At 50.1% G+C, this 10,930-nt stretch overlaps 1 protein-coding gene across 9 annotated transcripts in view; it reads right to left on the bottom strand.

The window, feature by feature from the left end:
* Nucleotides 1-38: 38 nt before the first annotated feature.
* Nucleotides 39-10,930, bottom strand: part of PHACTR4 (phosphatase and actin regulator 4) — a 188,385-nt gene continuing 177,493 nt past the window's right edge. For all 9 annotated transcript variants that reach the window (XM_074555544.1, XM_005496357.4, XM_026798645.2 and 6 more), the window contains 10 exons: nt 10,612-10,773; nt 10,131-10,490; nt 6,710-7,292; nt 5,898-6,121; nt 5,302-5,452; nt 4,665-4,720; nt 3,693-3,754; nt 2,799-2,936; nt 1,854-1,930; nt 39-1,293 (listed from right to left, as the gene is read on the bottom strand). In XM_074555544.1, the coding sequence (XP_074411645.1) occupies nt 1,278-1,293; nt 1,854-1,930; nt 2,799-2,936; nt 3,693-3,754; nt 4,665-4,720; nt 5,302-5,452; nt 5,898-6,121; nt 6,710-7,292; nt 10,131-10,490; nt 10,612-10,773 (1,829 nt within the window). In that variant the 3' untranslated portion in view covers nt 39-1,277. The remainder of the gene's footprint in view (nt 1,294-1,853; nt 1,931-2,798; nt 2,937-3,692; nt 3,755-4,664; nt 4,721-5,301; nt 5,453-5,897; nt 6,122-6,709; nt 7,293-10,130; nt 10,491-10,611; nt 10,774-10,930) is intronic.

Genomic DNA, 10,930 nt, shown 5'->3' with positions numbered 1-10,930 from the left:
CTGAGAGGAGGGGAAAAGACACGACCACACAAGCAGGGTTTAAGAAAAAAAATTCTAAAATACTTTTATTTCATAATTAAAATCTGTTGTTGCGGAGACTGATATACAATGTAATGGCGGCTGTACAGGGGATGCTGTGAGGGAAGAGATCCCAGCAGATGCTGGGCCGTGTGGTCTGTGAACAAGACAAAGTTCTTCTCCCCCTCCCCACCCCAAACCCCCGCACAAGTGGCATCTCACAGATAGTTTAGTATTGTGCATAATACAGCAGTGGCCCTACCAGATTTTTTTTTAAAACCCGCATCGAGGAAGAATTTTTCTCTCAGAAGAGAAATACCATCTTTTTAAGGTCACTTTTTAAACCTATTCTTCCCTTCCTTTTGACCCACACAGTGAAACGATCAAATTTCCAGTAGGTTTAGCTGTAAAAATGAGAAAAAGGCAAGCTTCAACCCTGATTTGGGAGAGTAAAAAACATTTGAGAGAAAGCCACAATAAAAAGGACTGACTACTCTCACAGTTTCCCCAAATTAAAAAGTTTTAAAAAGGCAACAGTCATTTTTCCTGGTTCTGTAATTTGTTAAACAAGCCTAAGGATCTCAAGATCTGTTATTAAGATCACAGCAAGTGTGAGAGAGTGCAGAGCATTTAGACATATGTTGGGGTGGGGTTTTTTTTCCTTTTTTTTTTTTTTTAACAAAAAGATGCAGCATATGTTAATATCTACACAATTCCCTTCCAGGACAACAAACCGTTGGTCAGTAGTGATTCAGGGCATTAAGGACATGACAAAAAAGCAAAACCCCCAAAACATAGTGAGTGCCCCGTCAGTTGTCTGCCAGGGTTCTCTGTACACAGCTAATATACACACATTTGCTTCTGAGCAGATGCTCTCCTCAGCTTCCCAACATCAGAGCTGCCTTTGCTTTTAATCTCCCTTCCTGAAGGAAAGGAGAAGGAAATGAGGAATTGCACTCCCCAAGACAAGTCTGTGCAGCTTGGGGAGGAAGGGGTCGCTCCCCTGGGCACGGTCTCCTGGCAGAGTCGTATTGCTGAGCCACACGAGGTATAGTGTCACTTCCAGCCTGATGGCATGAGAGATGTGTTTGTTCCAGTGAAATGCTACATTCAGACAGGATTCCCCTTCCCTGGCCGAAAGCCTTTTTCTGGATATGTTTGGAAGGCAAATCTTGGAAGAGCTGAGGTTCCACCCTCACTGTATTGCCTGGGAGGGGGACTTCCAGCCCTCACGGGTTTCTTGCTCCCTCCTTGGAATATTATGGTCGATGGTATCTGAAAGCCAAGTGAAAAATCTGAGTGTTATCCTTGGAACTCAGGCTAAATGGTTACTTGGGCACTACAGATGGCCAAAGAGAGTAAATTGAATTATTATCTCAGAACTCCCAGCCCTCAGGGAAGCCGTGAACATCAAATAATTTCACTTCCAGTGCTCTGCACTCAACTTTGCCACACAGAGTTGGAAGGAAAGGAATCACTTGGGCCATGATCCAGACCTGACTACAGAGATTACATCCAAGGTCACTCATTAGCAAGTTGTTTTGTGGCTATGGCTGCATATCTCTAGCCCCAGAGAAGCTCACTCCAGCTGCAGCTTCACACTAGTTTCAGATGATCACTGAGCCTCCAGGATGGAAGCCCCAGTTTAAGGAAAACCAACGCACTTTGTGTCTGCTGCTGCTCCAGTCACCCCCAGGACTCAGACAGAAAAGGACATTCAATCTCCAACTGCTGCACAAATAATTCTTCTAAGGTTTTAGCGTTTTGCCACTGAGTACTGTCCTTGCAGCACAGCTCTAAAAAGGTGGAAAATTCTTATGTTAACACATTCTCACCTCGTGAACTGCTTGCTCTCCTCGTGCACTTCCATTTCACAGCTCTTAAACTCATTCAGCTCCTTCCTGATGGCTGCCTGCACAGAGAGGGAGATTTTTTGGAAAGGGCTCAGAGAAAGACTGGAGCAGCCACCCCAGTTTTCACCCCAGTCCATTAATGCCAAGCTGAATTTAATCTGCCCTCCCCGATGGGGACTGGGCAGTGCCCAGAGGTGGCCTGGGAGGACAAGGATAGGTAGTTCCCTGCCAATTTCTTGAGCCTGCAGGGAACTGCACTGCCATGACCAATACTCAGTATCCTTGCTGGGGCTGGGGAAGGGTCCGGAGCACCAGGAGCAGCTGGGCGGGGTGGGGAGCTGAGCCTGGAGAAAAGAAGGCTCAGGGGGATCTTCCCACTCTCTACAACTCCCTGACAGGGGGTCAAGAGAGCTGAGGGTTGGTCACTTCTCCAGGTAACAAGCGACAGAACAAGGGAAAACTGCCTCAGGCTGAGGCACAGGAAGTTTAGATGAGATACAAGGAAAAATTTCTTCATAGAAAGGGCTGTAGTGGAATCACCATCCCAGGAACTGTTCAAAAATGTGCAGATGGGGCACCTGGGGACACGGTTTACTGGTGAACATGGTGGTGCTGAGTAAACAGTTGGACTCAATCTTCAAGGGCTCTTCCAACCTTAACGATTCCATGATTTTATCATTCTTACATCACTCAGAAACTGAGGCAGAAGCCACGCAAGGCTTTCAGACTGCGCCCACCTGGGCTCCACCTTGCCATGAGGCAGCAGGAAGCAGAGATGGGGCAGCACATGCAAGTGAAGGCACAGAGGGAAAGAGGTGAAGAGGTGAAGCCAGAGGAACAGAGCAGATCATCTTGGCTCACACCCGTTTGTGTGGGCCACCCTGGCTGGCTCCTCTTCCCATGTGGGGACAGGAGACTCTCAGTTACCTTGTCAGCTGGAGTCAGCTTTGTCCATGGCTTATCTGCTCGCCGGTCATAGTCTTGAGCATCTGTTACTTCCACATATTCATTAAACCTCAGGATCTTCCTGGCCTGCAGCTCTGCCACTGTAGGCCTTTGGCTAAGCTGAACACCAGGAAAAACAAAGGAGGTTAGTCTGAGCCTTGTCCACACAGCAGATCCAGGACTAAGCACCCCAAGCAAAACTAAAACTAGTTCCCTCACTGTGCCTTAAGTACAGACAATACCAGATCCTGCCTGCAAGGGAATAGGTAAACCTCTAACAGACTGGATACTCGCACTGGGATCACAAAGCCAGGCTAGGGCAGAACCTGGGCCGCACTGTCATGGAGGAGGACACTGAGGGTTGTGGGAACAGCCGCTACAAGGGTGAGCCCTGCATGACAGCCCTAAACGCAGCTTCAGCAATGGCAGCACTCACACTTCACACCCACAGGCCTTGGGGAAGCTTTTCCCAGCCATGAGCAACAATCACAAGTAACTTGGATGTAACAGCTAAAAGCAGCTGTTACTTTAGAAATGGATTTCAGGGAGCCTGGTGTGAAATGGTGGCTGCTGAAGCACTGTGTTAAAGCAGCCAGGCCAGCAAACCTTTAAAGTATCAGGTGCCAAATTTAGTTCTCATCTGACTTGTTACGCTCACTGCCAGCTCAGATCCGTCACTGACAAAAACACGGCCCTGGTGCCAATAGCTCACCGTGGGTGACAGTCCACATTCCAAAGTCACTGCAGTGCGAGGGCACTGGGGACACTTGCACAAGAGCCCTGCTCTTGGCGCACAGCACGGCACCTGCAGCGTGCTCAGGGCCCCCGTGCCCGGCAGCCCGGCCAGGTGGCTGTCACCACAGGAGCCAGCAGTACCTTTCTGGTGAGCCGGCGCTTGATCTCCCGCTTCTCAGCTTGACGGTCAGCTTCATTTTTCGCTGCCAAGGGGAAAAAAAAAACATTTTTCATGTAAGCATCAGGCTTTGAAAAGTGCTTTCTAGGCTTGAACAAAGGACAGTATTGAGCTGGATCAGATTATCTACAGATCTAAAGGCTTAGGACAGGCAGAGAGTGCAGTACAACTCGATGCCCTGTGTCACCTCCTGAACTGGCAGGGCAAATATGCCCCTTACACAGCACCAATGAGTCATTCACCTCAACGATTTAGGGCCATATCACCAAAATACATCCAAGCCACTGTGCAGCCTGCTCCTTCACAAAGCTATTATAGTTTAAAAGAAAATAACAGCACAGATAAATATTTTAAATGGAAACTTCCTGAACTGACATTCACATTTCCACAAGATGTTTATTTATAACTTTTGCAGAACAAGATATGGCCAAGAGAAACAGTCCTGACTTTATGATGCACTGCTGCTTTAGAGATCATGCAAGGTAATGCTGTAATGTCTGGAACACAGAAGTCCAGCCCAAACAAAAATACCTTTCACAGTCCTTGCTGTGTAACAGCAGAGTCTAAACCAGCCCACACACTCTTCTCTGAGGTGGCAGGCATGAGACAGCTATTCCATCCATAATCATAGGATCACAGAATGGGTTTGGTTGGAAGGGACCCAGTCCCACCCCCTGCCATGGGCAGTGCACCTTCCACTCTCCCAAGTCACTCCAAGCCCTGTCCAACCTGGCCTTGGACACTTCCAGGCATGGGGCAGCCACAGCTTCTCTGGGCAACCTGTGCCAAGGGCCTCACCACCCTCATAGGGCAAAATTTGTTCCTAACATCTACTCTAAATCTCTTTCAATTTAAAACCACCCCCACCCAATACAAAAAGATGTTAAAGGCAAACTTATGGTGTTTCTCAGGACCACCAGAGAAATGCTACTCACGCTGAAGAATGTTCCTCTGTTCCAGTTCTTCTGCAGTTGGTCTCTGACTCAGTCGCCTGAAGAGAAGTGTGACAAGTACAGAATGTTGTATCTGGTCACTCATCAATAGCAGATAAAGGATGAAACTGCCTGGTTTCAGTGCCCTAGACACTCCTCACTCACCACTGAGGATCACTGCTGCCCTGTTTCACACTATGCTCTTGTCAAACAGCTGCTCAGCCACTGGCACGGCTTTGGGAAGGGCTATGGGCTCCCCAGCTCAGAAGCAGCTTTGCAAGGAGCTCAGACAGCAGAACCTGGATTGCCACCAGTCCTAGCTTCATCCACCACCAGCACCCACCCTGCATCCATCCACACCTTTTTATCCACACCTGTGTTTTACATGTCTGTAATCCTTGAGATTTTCCCCTCTCAGTCCATTTAACCTCTGGAAACAGGGGCCTGTCAGGGGGATATAGTTAACTCCAGGAAGAACTCCCAACTTTTCCAATGAAGGAGGAACAGCAACACAACCTCCCAGCCCTACTCCAGCTGCCATGCCCAACCACCCACCCTATTCCAGCACAAGCTGCTTGGACAAGGCACCAACTTTGTGCAATCCCACTCCACACACACTGATCATTATCATCATCTGTACCTGATCAGCGTTGTCCCAATCTGGTGACGGATTTCGTTCCACTCCTCCTTGCTCTTCCGAGGGAAGATGCTCTTCTCCTCCTGTGGGGCAGTGGTGTTCCCCAGCTTTATAGCAAGCGTATCTTTCCTCTTCACTTTGTTGGCCAGCGTGCCTGTGGAGAGGGAGAGCAACAGGATGCAGCTCAAGGCTACCGAGCCTGCCACAGCAGTCCCAGCCCTGTGCCCCTCCCTGAGCGAGAGCAGTCCTCTCTCCTTGCTCTTCCCAAGCTCTGCACTCACTGCACAGCAGCAGCAGCAGACAGCATTTTTTGTGTGACACCACATGCTCACCTAATGCCGTCCCACCTGAGGGGCTGGGACAGCACAGGCTGTCACAGGAGCCATCAGGAACTGAAGGAGTGCACTCAGCAGGTGATTGCACAGGTTTGGCTGCAGAGCCTTGGAAAAAGCAAGGCAGAGGACATGTGCTACATCATGCAACCAAGAACCAGCTGCTTTGAGGCGCTGTGGGACCAGTGCTTCGATCCAGATCTCAATGCAGCCAGGCACAAGTTCAGCAGAGCAATAAAAATGACACCTGCAATGTCAAAGCCTTACTGTTATGGCTTTCATCTTCTTCCTCATCCTCATCATCTTTATACAGGATGGGCCCCTCCGAGTCAGAGTCGCTCATCCCTTCGTCTCCTTCCTGCTCCTCCGGGAGGACCTGGGGTACCAGTGTGGGGATGACTGTGACAGACGGCACATCTCCAATATACACACGAGGACCTGAATTCTGTTCCTCTTCCTGGTCATCATCTTCCTCTTCCTCATCGTCTGGACTAACAAAAAGCACGCTATTACACCTCTGAACACTTGGCACAGGGCCTGCAGAATATCCCTAGAATCAATATGCCCTTAGCTCTCCCCTCAGGGAAGCCCAGAAACCAGGGGTGCAAGAGCCACTGCACCGTCCCCTCTCTTCAAAGCACAGGGAGCTCTGGCCAAGGAAATGACAGAGGCAGGTTCTGCAGAACCAAACTGCCCTCTGACTCCACTGCTTTGTGACTTGGAGATTCAGCTCTGCTACAACACAAGACAGTTCTTTTCCCACTTATGTTTAGCAAAATGAAAGGCTAAGGAAGGCCACAGATGGATAGAACCCGGGACCTTGTTTGATCTTGGTGCAGTTACAGATGGTCCAGGCCCGGATTCCTGGCATCAGCCTGTGTTTGTAGTCTGGAACCCATTTCCCTTTGTGAGCAATAAAATCCCACAGCCAGGGGTAATTTCATGGGGAAGATGCTCTGGTTCTTAAGAGCCTGAAACACAGATTTGGACAACAGGGAAAATGGTTTCAGCAGAGACCTAAGCCCTGTCCAGCACTGCAGGAGCTGGGAGAGCCGGCACACAAACAAGGAAGTACTCACACTTTGAGCATCTCAATGGTGACGGGCAGGGATCTTGTCCTGCCCAGGGTGCCATTGTCTTCTCCAAAACCATCGTTCTCAAAGAGCAAAGAGTGAGCCCTGTGGGACCCCTCGGGAGGTGGGGTGACAGGCAGAGGGCTGGCCAGAGCCTGCTGGATACGAATGTGCAGTGGGATTTGGGGCAGGCGAGGCAGCACGTGGGGTTCACCAAAGCCTTGTTCTGCTGTCCTCTTCGACGCCTCCGTGGACCTGAAGTCTTCAGGAAGAGGAGGAGGAGGAATCTCCTTGGGCAGGTCCAGGGAGCACGGTGGGTCCAGGACAGGGGTGGATGTGGGCAGGACCATGCGTGGAGGTTCAGGGGGCACATGGGTGGGCAGCGGCGGCGAGGGCGAAGGTGGTGGATAAGCTGAGGTCACGTGCACTGGGGTTGGTGCAGGGCGGCTCCCTGGCACTGTCCTGTCATTTGCGGGCTTAGAGGTGACAGCCTCTGACGAGTTGTTAGGCAGGAGGCCTCTCTTTGGAGGGAGAGGAGGGGAAGGCTTGGACAAGGCTGTACCACCGGTCATTACTTGGGAAAGTTCAGCTGAAAATAAAAACCACAAAAGCCACAATGTTTAACGGTGTATCCAGATAAGCTTCACCAGTGTGGAAAAAACACGGCAATGCACTCGGAGTAAGCATTCTCTGCTACCTTTTATTGGAGTATCATAACAGAAATAGCCAGGTTACAAGGCCGTAGTTTGTCCTTCTAGCAGCAAAGGTAAGACCTGGGAGAGCAGCCAAAACCAAGCAGGCTGAGACAGGTTTGTGCATCCTGCTGCTTCAGAGAGAGAGAGAAATGGCACCAGCCCTTCAAAGACAGCACAGGAGCCTGCCCAGGAATGCACTTATGTGGGCACTTTGCAGCTCTATTTACAGCATAAAAGGAATCCAAGACATCCAGGACCCCCCAGACTTCAGTTGTGTTAACAGCTCCCCTGCACATTAAAGAACTTCTTGGGAAGACTCAAAAAGTCTTAAAGTCTTATTTTTTGCTCTGAGGCAAAAATCAGCACAGCTGCAGGCAGCAATGTGCATCCCCCTCTGTGTTCATCCATCAGACCCAGCCCAAGAATACCCTGCTGCCAGCAATCCTCAGGATGAGGTTCTGCTTCACTCCTTCTGATCTCTGTTCCTTAAGCCCCATATAAACTCATCTGCCACTAACAGAAAAACTTTGAAAGATACCTAAAGCCTTTAGTCTTAAATATTTGCCGATTAATGGAGAAGAAAGAAAGAGAGACATGAAAAATGCCTCCAGTGAGCACTCACAGGATCCTCAAACGCCCCTCTGTTCCTAGGGAATAGCAGCAGTAAAGACTGCTGTTCCTTTAGGAGTTTGCAGTTTTTAACACCCATGTATCCATGGCTTCTGGGGCTTGTAGAGGCTTTGCCTAAAGTGCCTGAGACTCACTACACATTTCCCTGGAGCGGGTGACAGCGACACCTGGATGCCCTCAGAACAGAGCTGGGGGAATCTGAGGTGCAGACACCACGAGAGGGTGCTGCGAGTGGGAGAGTTTCCCACGATAAGGCCACATAACTGGAAAGAGGTGGGCACATTTGTGAGATGTTTAGCATTTTTAGACTTTCCCCTTGTAGATTAAGGGCCAGATTGTGCAAAACAGAGTGTCCTCAGCTCCTGCCCAAGGGACTCCAGTGTCTCCTGAGCAGTGCTTCAAGCCTGGCAGGACCTCCGGGTGAGAGCAGAATTTGAAAGGGACCAAGGAGCTGTCAGAAGGAAGCTGCTGCTTGAGACACCAGAACTGCTCAGGGAATGAGCATCTTGGGGACAAACAAAGGGGTGACCTGCACAGTAACTCCCTCCCAGTCCTCAGGCTGTGACAGTAGCACAGAAGGACACCCCTGAAGTCAGAGCAAGCACCGAAGAGCCCTGGAGAGCTCACAAAGCCAATTCCACTCCTGCGGTTCAACAACAGTGACAGCACAAGGCTCACACAGCAACACCACAGCTCCAGCTCCACTGTGCCAGACAAGAGGGCTGTGGAGCCTCCTCTACATCTGCGTTCATACCCAGGGAACCAAAGAGAACTGCTGGTTCTCTCCTCCCCTGCACACCCCGCAGCTGCTCCCAGCCCAGCCCATGCTGCTGGGATGAGGCAGGATGGCTCCAAACACCTTGGATACACTGCTGTTTCCAGCCACATTTTTTATTCCACAAGTACCTCCTCCAATTAGAGCTGGGGCATTTCAAATGCCACCTGCAGCATGTGCAAGCAGCTTAAAGAAAACAAGAAGGTATTTCATGGAGTGCTCAAGCATGGTCAGGCTAATCAAGCTAGTCTGGCACATGGGAGTTGTTAATACCATACCAAGGTCACTTGCAAAACCTGCCAGAGCAATCTGTCCACACCGAAAGCAGTGGCCCAGGCTATTTCAGATGGCAACCTGCACATCCAGCACTGCCTCTCAAACCACACCTGAGTAACACCTCCAGTTTCTGTGATAACAGTGCAAACCTGTCAGATTGATCTTCCCAGGAGCCTCCCTCCCCATCTGTGCTAACCTCTGCTAACACTGTCCAAAGATTAGAAGATGTCTGTGAAAGAACTACCTGAAATGCCAACAGGCCATTGCTGCATGGAAGTCATACCAACTCTCAAAATTGCATCTTTAAGATCCCTAGAACTCCCACAGAGAACAGAGATTAAATGAGCTTTAAGAAACTCTCACCAAATCTTCTGCTTAGAAAAATTACAAAGATAAAAACATTTAATTCTCTAAATGGGAAGATTCAGTTCAAATTACAGTTGAGCTTATTTATCCATGGGACAAGACATAGGGACAAGACTCATATGTCAACAGCCCAGCCACAGACCTTAGAGGAGGTGCCTGAGTATAACCAGGGAAGTCTGAATTATCCCTACCAGCTCCTGCCCTAAGTGGAAACCACATGGCCTGGCAGTGACAGCCATGCCAGACATTGTTTGGTGGGATGTGGATTCTTTGGATTTGTTTCTTGGTTTGTTGTTTTTTTTTTTTTTCCAAAAACAGCCGAAAGAAGGAATTGTCACTAACCACAAAACCTCATCCACCATTCCCAGCCCGCAGTGAAGCATCAACATTCAGACACTGTCTCTTAGAAGTGACAGAGAAGAGGCAGGCAGGGATTCCCTTCTGCAGGTAGCTGCTGGGAACAGGGATAGCTCATGGCAGAAGACTCCAGTAATTACACTGTTCCCAGAACACGTGTGTCCTGGCTAAACACTGGCAGATTTGAGTCCAAACTGGACTGTTTTCAGGAAAGATGGTCAGACATTCAGATGCAAATAAAAATCTTTCCTTATGAAGGGAAGAGCGTCTTGGAGCAGCGGCTCCAGAACATCTCAGGGTACAAAAACCAGTTTGTGGGGTCACTTACCTATGAGTGAGTTGCTGTTTCTGTTGGCAGGTTTGGGAGGAGGAACGGGAGGCTGTTTGGCAGCAGCTGTGCTGGGTGTACTGGTGGGAGCAGTAGTGTTGGCACTGGCAGGAGCAGGGAGCAGAGTCCTGGGGGCTGGGCAAGGGGCAGCTGTGGAATTGACTGTCTTTGCTGCCGTGGGGGCTGTGCTGAAGGGGGCAGTTTTTGCAGTGCTGCTGGCAGGTACTGGATCCTTTGCCTGTACTTCGTTTGCCTCCTGGGAAGTGGAGGGAGGTCTTTTTGGAGGAAGAAGAGGTTGTCTGGGAACATGTGGCTCCTGAGGTGGTTCCAGTTCAGGCCCAGGGTGGCTGCTGGAGGAGCCTGCAAAGGGAGGCAGCTCAGTTTAAGGCACCAGAGGGTCCACTGAGGGTGGGAAGGATCAGATGAGAATTTAGAACTGGTTACAGGAGAGCCCTGATTTTGCACACGTCTGGTTTCTTACCCTGCCTCTTTGGCTCCTCCACTGGAACAGGCTTCCTAAGGCTGGGTGGCTTTGTGGCCTCTTCCTCCTGGCTGGGCAGGTTACAGACCCCAGGGCCCCCAATAGGGACAGTGTGGCCATTCTTCAGCGCAGGTGGGTTCAGCTTCTCTGCCTCTTCACCATCTGCAAGGGGACAGGAGGACACAGAAGCAAAGAGAAAACACTTAGAAGGCAGGGGAGAGGAGAGGTGGCTGGGCTGACTCAACCATCATGCAACCACACCAACTTCCTTCTGGCTTCTGAAGGAGCTTCAGCCACCTCTGCACAGGACAGCACAGCA

The sequence above is a fragment of the Zonotrichia albicollis genome, chromosome 20 (assembly GCF_047830755.1).
Source record: "Zonotrichia albicollis isolate bZonAlb1 chromosome 20, bZonAlb1.hap1, whole genome shotgun sequence".
Taxonomy (NCBI): Eukaryota; Metazoa; Chordata; class Aves; order Passeriformes; family Passerellidae; genus Zonotrichia; species Zonotrichia albicollis.
This window is presented reverse-complemented; position numbering and strand designations above follow the sequence as displayed.